This window comes from Rhinatrema bivittatum, chromosome 6, assembly GCF_901001135.1.
Source record: "Rhinatrema bivittatum chromosome 6, aRhiBiv1.1, whole genome shotgun sequence".
NCBI classification, from domain to species: Eukaryota; Metazoa; Chordata; class Amphibia; order Gymnophiona; family Rhinatrematidae; genus Rhinatrema; species Rhinatrema bivittatum.
The window spans coordinates 50,159,391-50,181,243 of record NC_042620.1 but is presented as its reverse complement, the minus strand read 5'-3'; the positions used below and the strand labels follow the sequence as shown (position 1 = coordinate 50,181,243).

The 21,853-nt window shown below is 42.9% G+C and overlaps 1 protein-coding gene across 3 annotated transcripts in view; it reads right to left on the bottom strand.

Moving 5' to 3' along the window:
• The window catches only part of CCNT2 (cyclin T2), a 147,234-nt gene that overhangs the window by 6,980 nt on the left and 118,401 nt on the right, over window positions 1–21,853 (bottom strand). For all 3 annotated transcript variants that reach the window (XM_029605361.1, XM_029605364.1, XM_029605362.1), the window contains exon 8: window positions 3,864–3,934. In XM_029605361.1, coding sequence (XP_029461221.1) covers window positions 3,864–3,934 — 71 coding nt within the window. The remainder of the gene's footprint in view (window positions 1–3,863; window positions 3,935–21,853) is intronic.

Genomic DNA, 21,853 nt, shown 5'->3' with positions numbered 1-21,853 from the left:
TTGACTGCTGGACTGCAAGATGAAGGAGATATCCAACTGGTGCTGGAAGCGTGTGAATATTTTTCTGAGTGCACAATTTTGTGGGATCAACAACAGACATAACCTGTAAGTATCTTTTGATCCAGAGGGCCCCCCAAACTATCTGAAGATACAATGGGCCAACAGTTTAAAAAAAAATCTTCATCCTCCCCTCTACAGAGGGGTCTTCTGGGAAGTCAGCTATTTCTCTTGAATCCAGTCAAAACTCCAAAACTGGTTTTGATTGATTGGCAGTATTAGACTTGGAGCTTGTGTTCATGATGGCAAGGACTTGGGGCGAGCATGTTCTTGGTAAGATATAAGAAACTGCTCCTTGTGGATGCCACACTGAAACCTTTGTGGGATCAGAGACAGTTTGGAGTTGGAAGTGAAGAGAGTCTAAAGTAGTCTGTTGGCTTTTAATGAGATCCAATGCTTTCTTGATGTTCTCTCCTAAGAACATATGTTCACTGCATAACACGTAAGCAAGCCTGTTTGGCATATCCTCAGTGAGGCTTGAGGTGTGTAGCCGTGAGTGTCTACTGGTGTCAATAGCCACAGCAGAGGCTCTCGATAAATACATCATAGATCGTGTGAATTAGACATCATATTCCTCCCTTCTGTCCAAAGTGTAATTTGTCTCATTTCTCTTGAGGAAGAAATACAGCAAATGATACAGCTTGCTCCCAAAGGCTATACAAATACTGGATCATGTAGATATCATAGGATGTTATATGAAACTGATGCATAGCATTCTGATAATTACTTCTCCCAATAAAGTCCAGAGTCTTACACATACCCCCAGAGAAACAGACACACAAGTCAACCTTCCTGGCCCTTTTGAGGGTGTAATCAAAACAATCTAAGGTGGCAAACTGAACATAGTACTTTCTATGCACCTTCTTGCTAATAGAAGGTACGAAGTGTGGGGCTTCCTACATCCTCTGGAATATATTCTGAAAATTAGGATGGACAGGTGCTACCAACCACTCCTTAGGCCCAAAGTACTTGACAAGACCAAAATAAGGTGCCCTGGACTCTCTTGCAATCTCTAAATCGAAGGAAATGGCCTTGGGTCATTTTCTGCACAAAATCTGAGTAAGAAAGGTTTTCAGATGAAAAATTATTCCTTGCTGGTTATGGAAATACTGCCAAGAAAAAGTTTGAAGAGTCAATCTCCTTAAGAATACTCTTATGCTCAAAATCAGCAAGTAGCAGGCCTCTACAGACTGATTTCTTTCTGAAGTGAGATTCAATAGGATCTAAGCACATACTGACCTGGAAGCCAGAGACCCATGCCACAAAAGTTCAACTATTATCAGGTTTTTAGGACAGACACACAGGTGTAACCCATGCCAACACATCTGGTTCAGGTTTCAATGGAGATGGAGGCAATACCGGTGTTGGAAGTCAAAACATCAGTCAACAGAGCAGGGGAGAATTCTAGCGGCAGATCATTTAACACACCCATCGCAGCTGAACTCTATGCTCAAAACTCTACTTCCTGGGGATGGAAAGTGAATTTCTCAGCAATTCTCCTATCTACCTCTGCTCAAACAATGTTGACAACAGTATCAAGGTTCTGCCTTGAAGGTGACTACAAGTACTTTATTGATCCTTTCAAGGTGTGACTAGAAGGCTCCTAACTAGTTCTGTAGAGACAAGGGGGAAAATGAGCTGGTTTTCAGGTTATTTTCTCTGAAATGTAGAACACTGACATGTCCAAACTTTTGGAGCTGTGCCCACACACTAAAGATTTTGTGCAAGAGCTAAGCACAAACTAATTTTGACCCAATTACTTGCAACCCTAGTCATGACTTGGCTTGACTCAGGAAGAACATTGGTGAGAGATGCTAAAGAGGCTAAGGGCCACTTTGCAAAACCTGATCATAAGCATGACCACAATTATGGTCAGTGTTTGGCGTTAAGCTAATTCTTCTAGGCTTGAACTACTCTAGGCGACACCCTTGAGTGGATTTCATGGTCAAAGACATTATGGTCATCTATCTATATGCAGCAGGTGCTGTGATGGTCTGTGATGGACACATTATGGGTGCACTTGGAGCAGAACCTGAAACTGCTGGCCTGCTTCTGATATAGACAAAACAAATAAATGCAACAAAATCAAACATTGAAATATTTTCTTTTAGAAGAGTTGCCTATGGAGAAGAAAATGTATCTGGTTGGCTTGCAAGTATACAGCACTGCTGAAAAAAACAGGAACAATGAAAAAATCTACAAAAGAAAACAAAGAAAATGATAACCTTTCTAGTGAAATTAGAAAGGAAGAAAACAGGCAAGAAAAAACTGCTTGCGTGGAAAACCAACTGCAGCACTGAAAGTCTTGCCCAAGGTTGCTAGAGAACAGAGGCATCTGTGGGGCCATTGTGATTATACTCAGAAAAGACACTAGTCTTTTCCAGAAAGCTCTGGAAGTCTGCTGTGCTTCGAAGAATCAAAACCATGGAACTGCTTGTAAGACCGATCGATCTGCTTGTCTTCTTAGACCATTACAAGACAAGTTTTCATTATCTCAGTATCATAACAAACAAAGGGCTTCACTTTCAAAATGAGGCAGTGTCCAAAATCAGAACCATATAATGAAAGTCAGTCTTCATTTACTTAAGTTTTTGAGTTCAAATATTTTTACTGATTTCGCAAAACTTTTTATGTAAAATATCCATTTAGTGAACAAAACTAATGTATATGGGAGGAGACTACCAAACTGTTCCACATATTTGGTCTAATGAAGTTGTAATTACTGTACCTAGGATATATAATCTACGGGATTCCAGATTTCCTGAAAATTTCTTAGTCTATTATATCTTTTGGCTGTGTTTCATATTTGCATATCAAATATATATTTTATTCCACCAAGTACATATCTCTAGGAAGAAACATCTTATAAAAATGACAAGGAGACTGGTGGCATCTTATAACTAATCAATTTATTATGGTATGAGCTTTCAAGGACAAGGTGTACGTCGTCATCTGTCCTCAAAAGCTCATGCCTCAATAAATTGGTTAGTCTATAAGGTGCTACCAGCATCCTTGTCATTTTTGCTGCTACCCTTCTGGAAGTATCCTTATAGAAATTGTCTAAAAAAAAAAGTCTATCCATCTGGAGACACAATAACTACTGCTAAATCACACTGGCCATCTTAAAACTTGGAGGGGAGAGGTAGGCATCATTAGCCTTTAAATTACTCTGTTCAAAATGACCAGACTCTGGTGAGATTATGGATAAAGTTGAAAAGCATTATAAACCTCATGCATATGCATGATTTTCACTTCTTTCCTTATTTTAAGAAGTGCATAAACATGAAGCACCTCAAAACTCTCGATTTATACCTAGGACAATTGTCAAAGTGAATTACTTGTGTAAAAAGTGTTTTACCCCCATTATTTGGCTGTCTGAAACTGCTCTCCATCATTGTGGCTCAAGTCCATGAGTTGTTCCACAATGCAACATTAAGAGGTGGTATTCCCAAGTTAGAAGAGGACAAGTACATGCATAAATGTCATTTTCAAATATTTGGGCATATTTTCTAGCAAAAATCCTCGTACAGGAAAAGAATTGAGCAAATAGCAGCACATACTTTGTGCCTGTGGCAAACTTCAACGTGAAAGTAAATGTGTATGTTCGCTCTGAAAACTGATGCAGAAACTTTAGGTAAAAAGTATGCATGGTCTTTGTCCCAGTATGGACTGTTTGAAAATTGGTCCTTAGGTGTACTACTTGCTAACAGTATCTTTTATGTAAACAAAGTAAGAATCAAATCATGCTCAAATGAATTTTGTACACGCTCTAAAGCAAAAACAAAATTACAGCAAATTTCCTTTACCCTCCAGTTTCGAATCCTTTTCAATCTACTAGGGGTTTTCTCCAGTATCTGTAGAAATTCATGTGTTAGCTCTGCAAAGAAAAAAAAACCTTTCAGATTCTGAGCCATTAGAAATGACTTGCATATTTCAGTAGAGCACATATGACTCGTGTTTCAGACAAACAATTACAAATAAAACATGAACAGGATCTGCGAATGCTGCACATTGTTAAAATGCAAAGATGCAATATTAATCTAAAGAATAAACTTGTCTTTGGTAGTCACAAACTACAAATGCCTTGAAACATCATAGAATTAATAATTTAGATTAACTTTAGTTATAAAGGCTTGGTGCCTGATCTGTATGCAAAAGGATAATATGGAAGAAAGCAATTAATATGCAAATACAGCTGCATAAAATGAAAGACAAGTAGACAAAGTAAAAGTTTACACAGCAAGGGACCAGGATTTCAGCTCATGTTCCTCCTTTCCTAGCTCATAAATCACTGCTCTAACCACACCTCCTTTCTCCAAGAGGAAACAGAGAACTAAGATATTTCCTTATCACCAGCACACATTATTTATACTTGACAGCCTGCATTTTTATTTGGGACCCCAAAAGGGGTTACAATATAATACAAAATCAAACAATCTATGAATGTTACTGAATTCAGCCAAAAATAAAGCATCTATACCAACATTTAAATTCTAAACACAGAAACTTCAGCACCATTGCATTTTTTTTTGTTTAAAGTGCTATCAATAGGAGAATGACATTCAGCTGTAAAATCTCCAATACTCACACAGCATAGATACTAACTTGAAATTCTGAGCTACACTATGATATTCTTCGGCTAAGTCTTGAGGTATATAAGAACATAAGAACATAAGAAATTGCCATGCTGGGTCAGACCAAGGGTCCATCAAGCCCAGCATCCTGTTTCCAACAGAGGCCAAACCAGGCCACAAGAACCTGGCAATTACCCAAACACCTAGAAGTTCCCATGCTACTGATGCAATTAATAGCAGTGACTATTCCCTAAGTAAACTTGATTAATAGCAGTTAATGGACTTCTCTTCCAAGAACTTATCCAAACCTTTTTTGAACCCAGCTACACTAACTGCACTAACCACATCCTCTGGCAACAAATTCCAGAGATTTATTGTGCGTTGAGTGAAAAAGAATTTTCTCCGATTAGTCTTAAATGTGCTACTTGCTAACTTCATGGAATGCCCCCTAGTCCTTCTATTATTCGAAAGTGTAAATAACCGAGTCACATCTACTCGTTCAAGACCTCTCATGATCTTAAAGACCTCTATGATATCCCCCCTCAGCCGTCTCTTCTCCAAGCTGAACAGCCCTAACCTCTTCAGCCTTTCCTCATAGGGGAGCTGTTCCATCCCCTTTATCATTTTGGTTGCCCTTCTCTGTACCTTCTCCATTGCAACTATATCTTTTTTGAGATACGGCGACCAGAATTGTACACAGTATTCAAGGTGTGGTCTCACCATGGAGCGATATAGAGGCATTATGACATTTTCCGTTTTATTAACCATTCCCTTCCTAATAATTCCTAACATTTTATTTGCTTTTTTGACTGCTGCAGCACACTGAGCTGACGATTTCAATGTATTATCTACTATGACGCCTAGATCTCTTTCTTGGGTGGTAGCTCCTAATATGGAACCTAACATCGTGTAACTACAGCTAGGGTTATTTTTCCCTATATGCAACACCTTGCACTTGTCCACATTAAATTTCATCTGCCATTTGGATGCCCAATCTTCCAGTCTTGCAAGGTCCTCCTGTAATGTATCACAGTCTGCTTGTGATTTAACTACTCTGAATAATTTTGTATCATCCGCAAATTTGATAACGTCACTCATCGTATTCCTTTCCAGATCATTGATATATATATTGAAAAGCACCGGTCCAAGTACAGATCCCTGAGGCACTCCACTGTTTACCCTTTTCCACTGAGAAAATTGACCATTTAGTCCTACTCTCTGTTTCCTGTCTTTTAACCAGTTTGTAATCCACGAAAGGACATCGCCTCCTATCCCATGACTTTTTAGTTTTCGTAGAAGCCTCTCATGAGGGACTTTGTCAAACGCCTTCTGAAAATCCAAATACACTACATCTACCGGTTCACCTTTATCCACATGTTTATTAACCCCTTCAAAAAAATGAAGCAGGTTTGTTAGGCAAGACTTCCCTTGGGTAAATCCATGTTGACTGTGTCCCATTAAATCATGTCTTTCTATATGCTCTACAATTTTGATCTTGAGGATAGTTTCCACTATTTTTCCCGGCACTGAAGTTAGGCTCACTGGTCTATAGTTACCCGGATCACCCCTGGAGCCTTTTTTAAATATTGGGGTTACATTGGCCACCCTCCAGTCTTCAGGTACAATGGATGATTTTAATGATAGGTTACAAATTTTAACTAATAGGTCAGAAATTTCATTTTTGAGTTCCTTTAGTACCCTGGGATGCATACCATCCGGTCCAGGTGCCTTGCTACTCTTTAGTTTGTCAATCTGGCCTACTACATCTTCCAGGTTGACAGTGATTTCGTTCAGTTTTGGTCTGGTTCTCAGGACAACTGAAACATGCAATTAATTTGGTTATTGAACTAAATGTATCCTGTTATATCTGATGAATCATTGTGGATATCCTGTAAACTATTTATAGCACATGAAGGCCAAAAACAAATACCTCTGCCTAAGTTCCTTCAGACTGTCTCAAATATAATTTCTAAGAAACAGATATGTGCTTTATAGCCTGCTTAAGCAAACCATGCACAATCAGGTCAACACCAACAATTGCTTAATGACTGCACAGCTGCAACCTCTTAATATGACATTATGAACATATATACAGGTTGAAATACTAAGTGGGATGAGCTGCTGCAGTCAATTTTGATTGGTCCTTCACAAAAAGAAAACCCCCAAACATGGTTAATGGGAAAAAAAACGAAAAGGCTTAAACACAGATACTTAGCTAGTATCTATATAAGCTGATTGTTATATAAACTGTATATCTGGTTAGCACTCTGATATTTACTAGCACTCTGATTGAAAAGCACTAGTACCACATACCTGTTCAAATTCTAAACAAATGTGAACAGAGGCTCATAATAATCTCCTAACTCTCTGACTAAGCAATCCACTCAAAGGATTTGAGAACTGTAAGAAAATAGTTGTAAAAAAAAAACAAAAAACTTGAGGACTCAGGGCAGATATTCCCACCAGAGCTTCTTAATTTGTAACCACACCCTTCTTTCTGTATCATACACACTGTGTTCCCACCGGCTAAATTAGAAAGGTCTAAAAACACTAGAAATGCACCAAGTCAGAAACAGAAATGAGCATATAGCTCCCAGATCCAAGCAGACCTGAGATGACAACAAAGCATTTAGAAATAGCTTACAAAATAAAACAAAAAACCTTACAGGCAAGTGACATAAAATGTGTCTTTAGAAGACTGTTCTAACATCACAGGATTTTAAAGATATGCAGCTATGAAGTACTGCTGCTTTTAACACAGATGTGAGAAATGGACTCAAGCTTAATTCACCCTGTTTTAGCCTTTGAAGGGCAAACCGTTCTAGGTATCAATGCAATAAAGTGTACTCAGCAGAACACACAGTTGAACTTTCAGTTGTGTGTGCACTTTACTGATGATGCAGCAAGGAATTTTGCACACAAAAGTGTGTGTCCTGCTTAGCACCCTCACATGGAAATTCCATGCTAATGATGGCATTAGCTATTATCCCCAGTGCGGAGATGTGCACTGGGAACTTAACTACTAGCCAGAAGCAAAGTAAAGTTTCCAGGGCTAATATTAGTTTACAGGCAGAAGCTGGATTTCTGATGCTGGAACCTGTAGCTGGTATTTTATGTGCAGAAAACATGCTTTCTGGACAAAATGCATGTTTTCCATGCATAAAATATTATTTATGTCCACAAAAAAGGCTTTCTGTATGGAAAATATTTTTTGTGCAAAAACATTTATGCACAGAAAATAATTTATGTGCACAAATCATAAGAACATAAGATTTGCCATGCTGGATCAGACCAACGGTCCATCAAGCCCAGTATCCTGTTTGACTTAGAAAATAGCCACTGCTATTACTAGCACCAGTAACATGGGATAGACTTAGTTTTTGGGTACTTGCCAGGTACTTACAGCCTGGATTGGCCACTGTTTGGAAACAGGATGCTGGACTTGATGGACCCTTGGGCTGACCCAGTATGGCATATTCTTATGTTCTAACAGTAGCCGATCCAGGTCACAAGTAACTGGCAGGATCCCAAAAGGTCGAGAGATTCCATGCTGCTTATCCCAGGGATAAACAATGGATTTCCCCAAATCCTCTTTAATAAATGGTTTATAGACTTTTTTCAGAAACTTGCCCAAATCTTTTTTAAATCCAGCTACATTAACAGCATTCACCAATCATTTGGCAATGAATTCCAGAATTTGTATGTCACGTAAAAAAATATTTTTTATTTGTCTTGGATCATCTAGTAACTTCATTGAGTGTCCCCTAGTCTTTGTAGGTTTTGAAAGCATAAACAACCAATTCATGTTTACCCGTTCCACTCCACTCTATCATATCTCCACTCAAGCTGTCTCCTCTCTAAGCTGAAGAACCTTAACCTCTTTAGCTTTTCTGGTTGCCCTTCTCTGTACTTTTCCTAATTCCGCTATATCTTTTTTGTGACACAGTGACCAAAACTGCACAAAATATTCAAGATGCAGTTGCAAGTTTGCTTACCTTAAACTGTGTTTCCCATACAGCGCAAGATGAATTAGCCATTACAAGTGGGTGACATCACCAATCAGATTTATTTCTCCAAGCTACTGAGCATGTGTGGGAGTTCTTGCTTGGGTGTCGCCTCGTGAGTCTCCTCAGTTTATAACAGAGCTAATCTAGCTATGTAATCTACTATCCAGGGAGGTGGGATTGGTAATCCATGACTAATTTATTCTGCTCTCTAGGGAAAACACCATTTATGGTAAGAAAACTTCTTTTCTCTTCTATAAGCAGGCTGAATTAGCCATTACATATGGGGAGTCCTAAATTGAGGATTGCAACGGAGTAGTCGCTTAGTAAGCAACCCGGTCCTCACCTTGAAGAGTAGACTACCATGAGACTAGACTTTGCAAAAGTGCTTGTTCAAATGTACTGTCAGTCTCTGAGATGATATTAGGAATATGGATGTGTAGTGTGTGGAAATTTTGCAGGCAGTTAATTAGTGAATGTGAAGACAAATGTATACGAAAGGTGGGAGTAGTGGAACAAGCATAACTCAGAACTCACAGACCAGCTACAAGGTAAGTTCCTGCATAACTAACATTAGGTTAAAAGCAGAACTCTCCTACATAACCAAGATTAAGTCAGGAACAGAACAGCTGCAGCTTCACACAGAACAGTTGGGCAGGAAGCCCAAAATATACCATAAAAGCTGAGAGAATCAGGATGAAGATTAGATTTGTTAAGGAGAGCACCATTTGCTATACTGAAGACTTGAGGCTAAATCCCCAGTACTGAAGTTCCCATGTTCGTGATACTGTCTTGCACCTGGGAATGTATGAGGGACATGTCACTGTAAATATCTTTTGCTACTGCTACTGCTTTTTATATGCATATAACCTTTGGTATTCATCTCAAATATAAGAATTTATAATATAACCTTTGGGTTTTTTTAATTTGTCAGATATTGTCATAAGAACCATTTTGTGCATATATTATATAGAAAAATATAGCTTTTCATACTTTTATATAAGCTGTAACCAGAGTCAGTATTTTTTGTGATCCAGACTACAAGGTGTGATAGAGTGACCCTATTTTCCCCTTTAAACCTGTGCAGGTCCAGGCTGCCCTCTCCACCTTAAATACCACAGAAGGGGAGAGCTCCCTTGGCAGGACACTGCTGGGCAGGGAGAGTCCTGAGGGTGGGATCAATTGGAACAGGATAAATTTGCGAGCCCAGCTGGAATTGGGAGGCCCTATGTCTCCAGGAAAGGCAGCTCCTGTAAATCTATTTTGACCAAACCAGAACAGATTGAATATCCAGAGGGAAGATAGCAATATTCAGTTTAGACAAGGGTTGTAGACTAAGGTAGGCACAGTCTATTTCATATCATCAACATCAGCACAATAATAAAGTGAATATTCATTAGAAAAAGTTGGAGTCAGCATGGTTTACTGCTCCAGCCCAGAAGCTTTGCTTGGCCATCCTCATACAAGGCAAAAATCACTATTTCTTATCACCCACTACATTTGGCGACGAGGATGAGACAGTGGTTATTTGTCTTCTAGTTTGTTAGAGATATATTACCATACAGTGAGTAAATGCCAGAAGGTGACAAAAAATGTGTGTCCTTCATGCTGTTAATATTGGGATCATATGTAAGTCTAGCAATGCTCCTGCTGACCAGGTTTCTGATAGTGTGTCTGGCTGGACCAATCACGAAAACTGGAATGCTGCAGCATAATTACTGAGCCAGACAGAGGCAGCCGATATTTATTTAGCATTTTTCTATACCGGCATTCGAGATAAGAATCACATCATGCTGGTTTACATTTAACAGGGGGGTGTAAAGTAAAATAAAACTGAAAAAACTGAACAAGTGAAAAGAGAATCTGAAGTTACAATAAAACAAGGAAGTTCAAACTGGGTGGAGAAAAGTCTAAAGGAAATTTAACATTAAGATCAATTATTTACAATGTTCTAAAAATGTCTGACTGTGGTTGTCTTTGAAATGAGATTTAATTAGGGTCTGGAAAGGCTTGTTTAAACAACCACGTCTTAAGCCTTTTTCTGAATGTTCGAAGGCATGGTTCTTGACGAAGTTCCGGTGGAATGGCGTTCCATAGTGATGGTCCTGCTGTAGAGAAAGCCTGGTCTCTAAATGTTATATGTTGAGAGTCTTTGGCATGAGGTACATGTAGTGAGTTTCTGTAAGCTTCTCTAATAGGTCTGGAGGAGGTATGTTTTCTGAGTGGGATTTGAAGGATGAGTGGAGCGTGGTGATGGATGGCTTTGTAGATAGTGGTAATGGACTTATGTATGATTCTGCAGTGGATTATATTCTGTAGTGATATGAAAAAAATCTGAGGCTGGGACAGAACTCTGAAATGACTGCCGACACAATTACCTGCCTCTTCCAGTGGAGGTTGGAAGAAGTCAGGGACAGTATGCAGACATAATGGATACCTTTGTCTGTCTGACCATCAGTACATGTTTCAGAAGGGTGTGTCCAATTTACAGCATCAAGGTGAAGAACTGCTGTGCACCAAAGTCCCGGAGAAGGACTCTGCTTTAGATCCAGAAATCTGTTCTCAGTGTCCGTATGTATTCACAGTAGACACATACAGTTATGCAGAAATTCAGAACCTGGTCACCAGAGGACAGGAAAATCCCTCTAAATGAGGACACTAAAGGTTCAGATGCTACAGAAGCAATTACTAGTACTGAAGTTTTAGATACTGAAAGGACAAAGGGATTTGAGAAGTTAACAGAGTTTACTGATAAGAGGAAAGAAACAAGAGAAGGGAAGAGTGGAGAAAGGATGACAACTTAGTCAGCTGAATAAGTTGAGATTAGGTCTTACCTTTCTTTAAAACCTTTTTCATGAAAAGAATATCACTGTGAGAGGGATAGGTCTGAATGAACATCAGACTCATCTTTAAAAATTGATCATTGTGCTGTTAAAGCCCTTTTCTTATGTCATTGACCGCAAATGATTAAGACCGGACGACCTCCTTTTATAAACTTGGTAGGCACGTCGTCAGGCTTGATGATGCGGCCATAAGAATATTATAAATTCAACAATTTCTTTAAAAAAAAATATATAATTTTTTTGAAAAACTGAGTGGCTTTCTAATATAAAAATCGGTATTTTGGGATTTCCTTTTTGGAAGGAGTTACAATGATGAGAGCCATATCAGACTTACCCCAAAGGATGTGAATGGCTCTAAACAGAAAACAGAGAGCGTGCGCAATCTTATTCATTTTTCCTGAATATAATGTATGTTTTGCTTATCCTCTTCTTTTCCATCTCTACTTCAGGCAGATGTGCCTATTAGTCTGTATGCCCAATAACAATCTACTGCGGAGATCCCACTATAAGAAATGGGAGAAAAGCTGCATTCTTCTGGTGTGAACTGGTCTTAGCATCTTCTTCTATCAGACTGGAATGTCTGCCACACATGATCAATTGTGTTCTTAAGTTTCTTCTTATTTTTTATCGTTGTTATATATGGGATGAAATATTATGGATACTGTTTTATTTAGTGAAGGAACTTGTATGTTGCAGAATGAGATGCAGGATGTTTGCCTAGAATGTCACAGAGAGATTCTGTCTCTATGGTGCACAAAATTAGATAAGTTAAGTTGAAAAAGGGTTTAGAGCATGTTGTTTAGAATATGTAATAGATGTGGAACAGTACAGTGTACAAAGAAACTGATAGTCTTAAAGTTTGGATTTCTCACTCTGTGCTTTTATCCCTCACTGAAACCATGCAGGAGTCACTGCTAAAAAACAATGGGACATTGTGTGGGTTTGTCTTGCCTGTTTGCCATCAGAATGTAATTGTTCAAGTCCTGGTGCAAGCACAGAGACACAAGAGACTGCCTATGCTGCTCACTTTGTGTTTGTCTGTATTACTTTTGCGACTGTTAATATAGTTACAGTTATGAACTTTCGAACATTTTTCTCTCTTTTATGCCCAACTCCAGACTTAATGAGAGATGCATTGTGTTTTGTAGTCCTACGTGATACCAATGATCATTTAAGAATTTTTACATACTGCCTATACAGACATAAGTATGAACCAAGCAGTTTACAACAATGTCAACTGACAAAAATACATGAATTGTAAAATAAACATAATTACTAGGATAAAACGAAGTTACAAAATAAAATACAGTAATATAAAATAAAAATAAAAAGGGAAATAAAGGATCAGTTTTAAAAACTGAAACATGAATGGGAGAGAGCTAGAGAGGTTTGGCGCAGTTGAAGGCGATTGAACATAAATATGTTTTAATGGCTTTTTAAAAGTCTTTTATAGTAGAGATGAGTCGAATATGTTCAGGTAATGCACTCCATAAGGTAGGGCCAGCTACTGAGAAGGCCCTTCTATGTGTTAAGTCAAGACATGCACAGTTCTGATGGTAGGTATTTCTAATAAGCATTTGTTTTTCTAGTATATTTTTAAGATTTAGTTCTTAACTGTTTCATTTGCTTTGATATTAGCTTGATATGTATTTTACTATGATACTTCTCATTTTTTCTTTATTTCTCACTCAAGTTTTGGGGACTGAATGTATTACTATGTAAGGGACAGTCTTGCAGATGGATCATACGAAGGATAATTTAGTACCTTATGAGAGAGAAATACCAAACAGTTATGATTTGTTTATAATGATTTACAGTTACTTAGAAACATACTGTGTTACACATGTACTTAAATACTAGGCAAAATATGTTCATAAGATCTGCTGCATCTCAAAAAAGATATAATTGCAATGGAGAAGGTACAGAGAAGGGCAACCAAAATGATAAAGGAAATAGAACAGCTCCCCTATGAGGAAAGACTAAAGAGGTTAGGACTGTTCAGCTTGGAGAAGAGACGACTGAGGGGGGATATGATAAAGGTGTTTAAAATCATGAGAGGTTTAGAACGGGTAGATGTGAATCGGTTATTTACTTTTTCGGATAATAGAAAGACTAGGGGGCACTCCATGAAGTTAGCATGTAGCACATTTAAAACTAATCGGAGAAAGTTCTTTTTTACTCAACGCACAATTAAACTCTGGAAATTGTTTCCAGAAGATGTGGTTAGTGCAGTTAGTATAGCTGTGTTTAAAAGAGGATTGGATAAGTTCTTGGAGGAGAAGTCCATTACCTGCTATTAATTAAGTTGACTTAGATAATAACCACCGCTATTACCAGCAACGGTAACATGGAATAGACTTAGTTTTTGGGTACTTGCCAGGTTCTTATGGCCTGGATTGGCCACTGTTGGAAACAGGATGCTGGGCTTGATGGACCCTTGGTCTGACCCAGTATGGCATGTTCTTATGTTGTTCCAAAGAAGATGGGTGGAATGGAGTGTGAAAATTTTGCAAGCAGTTAATTAGTGAATGTGAAGACAAATGTATGCAAAAGGTGGGAATAGTGGAACAAGCAGAACTCAGAACTCACAGACCAACAAGGTAATTTCCTGCATAACTAACATTAGGTTAGCATCAGAACTCTCCTTCTTAACCAAGATTAAGTCAGGAACAGAACAGCTGCAGTTTCACACAGAACAGTTGGGCAGGAAACCCAAAATACAGCATAAAAGCTGAGAGAATCAGGATGAAGGTTAGATTTAGTAAGGAGAGCACCATTTGCCATCCTGAAGACCAAAGTCTAAATATCCAGTACTGAAGTTCCCGAGCTCGTGATACTGTCATGAACCTGGGAACGTGTGAAGGAAGTCTCATTGTAAATATCTTTTACTACTGCTTTTTATACGCATATAACTTGTGATATCTAACTGAATATAAGAATTTATAACATGACCTGTATTTTATTTGTAAGATGTTGTCATAAGAATTTTGTGCATACATTATACAGAATATAATTTTCATCCTTTTAGATAAGCTGTAATTAATGTGTTTTTTGTGATCCAGACTACAAGAATTATTGTAATGCTGTGTTAGTGGGGCTGCCTGAAAAAACTGCTTCACAGGTTACAAGTGGACCAAAATTTGGCTGCTAGGCTAATTTTGGCTGTTCTAGGAAGGTTAGTGCAAGCCCCTTACTACTTCAACTACACTGGCTGCCTGTAAAAGCAAAAATTAATTTTAAGATTATGGTTTTGGTTTTTAAAACAGTACATGGTAAGGGTGCAGGATCATTGAGTAAATTGTTGAGGCAGTACACTTCCCAGAGAAGACTGCAATCTGGGGATGAAAATTTGTTACAAGTGCCTACTTGGAGAGAGGTTGGATAAATGAAGAATCTTAGGAGGATGTTTTCAGTGATTGGGCCAGAATTGTGGAATTCAGCCACTAAAGAGGTATGGCAGGAAAAAGACGTATGTCTTTTAGAAAAAAGGTAAAAACATGGCTGTTTAAGCAGTGATAGGCAGGGTTGAATGTAAAAAGGTATGGCAAGATGGTATAAGCAGTACAGTTTTAAGAAGGTGTGGGGTTAGATTTTTAAATTGTTTTATATGTTGTATTTTATATGCTGTAAACCGTCTTGACTGGCTATTGTAGCATGTTATATGCGGTATACAAATAAGTGAAATGAAATGAAAGGCAAAAACCCCCATTCTTATTACCAACTACAGGATAGAAGACCAAGCTGCAGCTTTGCATAACAGAAGCAGCCATGGCTCTCACTTGAGACTTCACTGAGCTTTTGAGCTACAGTCCTGCTAAGGTATAGCAGTGATGAATGCAATTGGCCAGCCAGTTAGACAAAGTACTCCACAAAGTATTCCTTGTTGATTGGTATCATATGAGACAATCAGCTGGAAAGCTTTCCAATATGGCTGAGTTTGTTTCTTGAAATATGCTAAGGCTCTTTTGCAGTCTAGAGCATTATAGGGCTTTCCCCCCTCATGTGTGTGGGATTGATTAAAATGAAAAGCAGCGATGACCTTTGGGAGAAATTTTGGGTGACTACAGAGAACCATCCTATTATGGAAGAACTGCATATAGAGAGGATAATGGATTAGAGCTTAAGAATTTGCAGATTTCTAGATGAAATTACTGAATTCTAGCTGAAATTCTAGCTGAAATTCCTGCAATGAGGAACATAGCCTTTCTAAAATATTTGACATGAAAAGTTGACTCCAATGGTTCAAAAGGAGACTTCATTAGTTGGGAAAGGACTACATTCAAGTCCCAAGAAATAGGTGGCTTTTGTACCGGGGATTTGACATGAAATGTTGAGATTACTTACCTGATAATCTCCTTTTCCTTAGTGTAGACAGATGGACTCAGAACAAGTGGGTATAGTGTGCTTGTGCTAGCAGTTGGAGACGGATCTGACGTCAGCACGGATACATATACCCCCACAGGAAGTGAAGCAACTCAGTAATCTTCCTTGCAAAAGCTGTTATGGATATATGTGTACTGACCGATCAATGAATTAGTGAAACAGGATTCCCCTGACCGATTGATAGTAGCTGGAGTCCACCAGCGCTTCCAACCGGAAGGCGTCGACACCTGGTAGAGTGGACGCTCTTATGTAAGAAAATGACATGGCTTACCTTGAACTGGTGAAACCCATGTACACCGGCAGCCGGGCGGGATGCTGAGTCCATCTGTCTACACTAAGGAAAAGGAGATTATCAGGTAAGTAATCTCAACATTTCCTAGCGTGTAGCCAGATGGACTCAGAACAAGTGGGATGTACAAAAGCTTTACTCCCGGACTGGGCAGGAGGCTGCCTGAGGACCGCATAGGACTGCCCTCGCAAATGCTGTGTCCTCCCTGGCCTGGACATCCAGACAGTAAAATCTGGAAAAGGTATGGAGGGAGGACCATGTCGCCGCCTTACATATTTCTGCGGGCGACAGCATCCTAGATTCTGCCCAAGATGCTGCTTGCGCTCTGGAAGAATGAGCCTTGACCTGTAGAGGTGGTGACTTTCCGGCCTCTACGTAGGCCGCTCTGATAACTTCTTTGATCCAGCGGGCTATGGTGGGCCGAGAGGCCGCTTCCCCTTGCTTCTTCCCGCTGTGAAGGACGAACAGATGGTCCGTCTTTCGTACTGCTTCTGTCTTTTCCAGGTATCTGGGCAGCAATCTGCCGATGTCGAGATGGCGTAGCAAACGCCCTTCTGATTTCTTCAAACCCGCCGTGGTTGGCAAAGATATGGTTTGATTGAGGTGAAATTGTGAGACTACTTTAGGTAAGAAAGAGGGAACTGTGCGAAGATGGATAGCCTCTGGAGTGATTCTGAGAAAGGGATCACAGCAGGACAGCACTTGTAGCTCTGAGATGCGGCGTGCGGAACACACTGCCAGCAAGAACACCATCTTCAAAGTTAGCAAACGGAGAGACAGGCCCCGAAGGGGTCTGAAGGTGGATCCTGCGAGGAAATCCAAAACTATGTTGAGGTTCCACAGGGGCACTGGCCACTTCAGTGGCGGACGAATGTGCTTGACTCCTTTCAGGAAGCGGGAAACATCTGGGTGCGTGGCAATGGTCTTGCCATCCCTCCTGGGACCGTAGCAAGACAGCGCAGCCACGTGAACCTTGATGGAGCTTAGGGAGAGACCCTTCTAAAGTCCATCCTGCAGGAAATCCAGAACAATAGGGATTGTGGTCGCATGTGGATTGGTGCCATGAATGTCGCACCAGGCTTCAAATACTCTGCAGATCCTTATGTAGGTGAGGGATGTGGAAAACTTGCGAGCTCGGAGGAGTGTATCTATCACCGGCTCCGAGTAACCTCTTTTCTTCAGTCTAGCCCTCTCAAGGGCCAGACCGTAAGAGAGAATTGAGCCGGATCCTCGTGGAGGATGGGACCTTGACGTAGCAGGTCCCTGAGAGGAGGCAGGGGAAGAGGCTCCCCTGTCAGTAGTCTTCTCATGTCCGCGTACCAGGGTCTTCTTGGCCAGTCTGGTGCCATTAGAAGAACTAGGCCTCTGTGCCTCTGAATCTTGTGTATAAGGGCGCCCAGCAGGGGCCACGAAGGAAAGGCATATAGCAGGGTCCCTGGAGGCCATGGCTGAACCAGGGCGTCGATCCCATGAGAGAACGGATCTCGCTTGCGGCTGAAGTATCTGGGTACTTGAGCATTGGACCTGTCCGCTAGTAAGTCCATGTCCGGAGTCCCCCACTGATCCACAATCATCTGGAAGGCTGTGGGGGACAGCTGCCATTCCCCCGGATTTAGGTTTTCCCTGCTGAGGAAGTCTGCCGCGGTGTTGTCCCTTCCGGCAATGTGGACGGCGGAGATGTCCTGGAGATTCGCCTCTGCCCAAGCCATCAGCGGGGCTATCTCTAGGGACACCTGTTGGCTTCTGGTTCCGCCCTGTCGGTTGATGTATGCCACCATGGTGGCGTTGTCGGACATCACTCTGACTGCTCTGTTCCTCAGTCTGTGGGCAAATCGCAGGCATGCTAATCGGACTGCCCGTGCCTCTAGATGGTTGATGTTCCACCCCGACTCTTCTCTGTTCCATCGCCCTTGGGCGGTGAGCTGTTCGCAGTGTGCTCCCCATCCGCTCAGGCTGGCATCTGTGGTGAGCAGAGACCACGTGGGGGAGGACATCTTCGACCCCCTGCTCGTGTGGTTGGGCTGCAACCACCACCGTAGCTGGGTCCGCAGTCTGGCTGGTAGAGGGAGATGCACGGAGTAATTCCGGAAGAGAGGGCTCCATCGAGAGAGGAGGGAACGTTGTAGTGGTCTCATATGGGCCCTTGCCCAGGGTACTACTTCCAGGGTGGATGCCATGAGACCGAGAACCTGCAGATAGTCCCAAGCTATGGGTCGGCTGGCTCCCATCAAGGACTGTAGACGTGTCTGGAGTTTTAACCTTCTCTTGGTAGTGAGGCTGACTTTGTCTGCCTGGGTGTCGAACTGGACTCCCAGGTATTCCAGTGATTGGGAAGGCTGTAGGCAACTCTTGCTTAGGTTGACTACCCATCCCAGGCTTTCCAGAAGGGCGATCACTCTGTTGGTTGCCCGATGGCTCTCCTCTCGTGATTTCGCTCTAATCAGTCAATCGTCTAGGTAGAGATGGACAAGGATTCCTTCCCGTCTGAGCGCCGCTGCCACTGCTACGATCACCTTGGTGAAGGTCCGCGGCGCCGTGGCTAACCCGAAGGGCAAAGCCCGGAATCTGAAGTGTTGTCCCAGAACCTTGAAGCGTAGGTAGCGCTGATGATCCCGATGGATCGGGATATGCAGGTAGGCTTCTGACAAGTCTAAGGCCGTGAGGAATTCTCCTGGCTGTACTGCGGTCTTGACTGAGCGCAGAGTTTCCATGCGAAACCTCGGGACCCTTAAGTATCGATTGACTGACTTGAGGTCCAATACAGGCCGGAAAGTGCCCTCTTTCTTGGGTACCATGAAATAAATGGAATAGTGCCCAGAATCCATTTCCCCTGTATGTACTGGGATTATGGCTTTCAAGGACAGGAGCCTCGCCAGGGTAGTTTCCAATGCTGCCTTCTTGTGGATTGGACACGGAGATTCCACAAACCTGTCCGGAGGGATGTGATGGAAGTCCAGATAATACCCCTCTCGGATGATGGCGAGGACCCACTGGTCCGATGTAATCTCGACCCATCTGGGGTAGAAGAGGGTTAACCTGCCCCCTATGGCTTCAACCCTGGATGGATCGGCTGATTCTCATTGGGGGGTGCGGCCGGGGCCCGAACCCGAGCCGGCTCCCCTCTTGTGCTACGTGGTCTAAAAGGACTGGTTCCTGGCCTGAGGACGAGGTGCCTGGTAGCGACTCCTATAAGGAGTGAAGCGTTGGGAGCTTCTACCTCTGGAGGGCCTCGGAAAGGTGCGCTGGTTCCTCTTGGACCTGTCTTCCGGCAGTCGAGGTACTGGAGAGGCACCCCATGTGCTGGCCAGTTTATCCAGGTCGCTGCCGAACAGAAGAGACCCCTTGAAGGGCATTCTAGTGAGACGTGTCTTAGAAGGAGCATTGGCTGACCAGTTCCGTATCCAGAGCTGCCGCCTGGCTGCTACTGAGGATGAGACCCCCTTGACTGTCGTACGGACTAGGTCGGAGGCGGCATCCGTAAGGAACGAGAGAGCTGACTCCATGTCTGCTGCCGGAGCATTGCTCCTGACCTGTGAAACAGGAACGCGTTACCACTGTGCAGCAGGCTGCGATTCGCAAAGACAGAGCTGCCACCTCAAAGGTTTGTTTCAGGATGGCGTCCAGGCGTCGGTCGTGAGCCTCCTTGAGGGCCGCCCCCCCCTCCACTGGAATGGTAGTGCGCTTGACCACAGCGCTAACCAAGGCGTCCACCTGAGGGCATGCCAGCATATCCTTGATTGCCGGGTCCAAGGGGTACATGCCGGACAGGGCCCGACCCCCTTTGAATGAGGCCTCTGGCGCATTCCACTCCAGATCGATCAGCTGTTGCGCCGCTTGCAGGAAGGGAAAATGGCGGGCTGTGGGACGAAGACCCTCCAGCAGGGGGTTCTGCGTAGATGCCTCCATGGTGCTGGGGCCTGGAATAGCCAACTCCGTCAGGCACTGAGAGACCAGGTCGGAGAGATCCTCCTTGGGAAAGAACCGCCTCATAGTTCGATATGGCTCTATCCCCGAGGGAAGTTCCCCCTCCTCGGGGGGTTCGGACTCGTCCTCCGAGACATCAGGGTCTGCAGGAGCCGGACTGCCCGGAGGCGGGTGCCCGCGGTAAGGGCGAGAGGGTCCGGGGACAGGGGCAGCAGGGCTTGGACGGGAAGCTGACTGCATCTGTACAAAGGCGTGAATCCCCTTAAATAAGTCCACCCAGGAAATGGAAGCGGTCTCTAGCCGTCGGGGTACCAAATCCCCCGGAATTCCTGGCTGTTCAGGACGCCCCGCTAAATCCGGGGTGGCCCCTGGGGAACTGTCGGTAAACCTCGGTTGAGACTGGTCCTGGCCCGGGGCTCCCACGGCCTCCTCACATTGGGCACAAAGAGAATCTGGCTCCTCGCTCTGCGTGGCTCTAAGCTGGCACGCTGAGCAAAGGCCAAGAGCTTTCACGCCGGAGTCAGGAGGTGCCGCCTCTGGAAACGCCGGGGCGTTCAAGTGTTCCATCGCGTCTTGCGAATGCAGGGCGCCAGCTTATGCCAATAATATGCCCTTAATAATTTGCAATATGCGTTCAAATATACAATATGCGCTCAAGAATATGCGTTCAGCACTATGCGTTCAAATAACATACAATATGCGCTCAAGAATATGCGTTCAGCACTACGCGCTCAATAATATACGATATGCGCTCAAATATACAGTATGCGCTCAAATATATGTGTACAGCACTATGCGCACAAGAACATACGCTTAGTAATGTATATGCTGCGTTGTGCGCCCCTCCACAGGCGCCTATCCGTGGGCGCTCAATACCTTAACAAGGCTGACGAAATGGCGACCTCCACGGCGTGTCATCTACCGGCAACGCCGCCGATCCTCGTACCTCGGAGACCAAAAGTAAGAGATGTACGCCTTACCTGATCTTCGGCGCTTCCCGGCTGTAACCCGGGCGGTCTCCGGCTGCGGGGGGAGAGGGGAAATACTTTCACCGCGGCGCTCGAGGAAATGCACCCGCTGCCTCTAAGCCGCCGAACTTGTCACGCTCGGGGCGAAGTCCACGCCGGGACCGAGGCGCCTCTCAGCCAGGCCCGAGCCCTTCTCGCTCGGAGGCTAGATCCCTGCCGCGATTCAGCCACGGGACCGAGGCCTAAACCTCCGAGGGATCGCGGAAATCACCTCGGGAAACTCAACTGGGGGAGGGACCCGAGGGTATCACCGCAGGAGTGCGGGGCTCGTCGTCTGGTATCTTCTTAGAAATTTAAAAAGTCAAAAGTAGAAAGTAGATTTGGAAAACACGCTCAGCGAGCGTGCAGGAGCTCCAAACTGTTTTGGAGACGGAAATTACTGAGTTCCTTCATTTCCTTGGGGGTATATGTACCCGTGCTGACGTCAGATCCGTCTCCAACTGCTAGCATGAGCACACTATACCCACTTGTTCTGAGTCCATCTGGCTACACGCTAGGAAATAGGCCTTTCATGAAGTGAGATATCAGCAAATGATTAGAGATTGGTTTGCCATTTACTTGAGTATGGTAAACCATTATAGCGCTGAGATGCACCTGTAAAGATGAAGTGGCAAGGCCTGAGTGAGAAAGATGGGGCAGGTACTTCAGCAGATGCTTAGGGCTCGCAGAAAAATGGGTCCAAAATATTTTGTTGACAACATTTGGAGTATCTGTGCCATTTGAAGGCATAATTCAATCTAGTGGAAAGTTT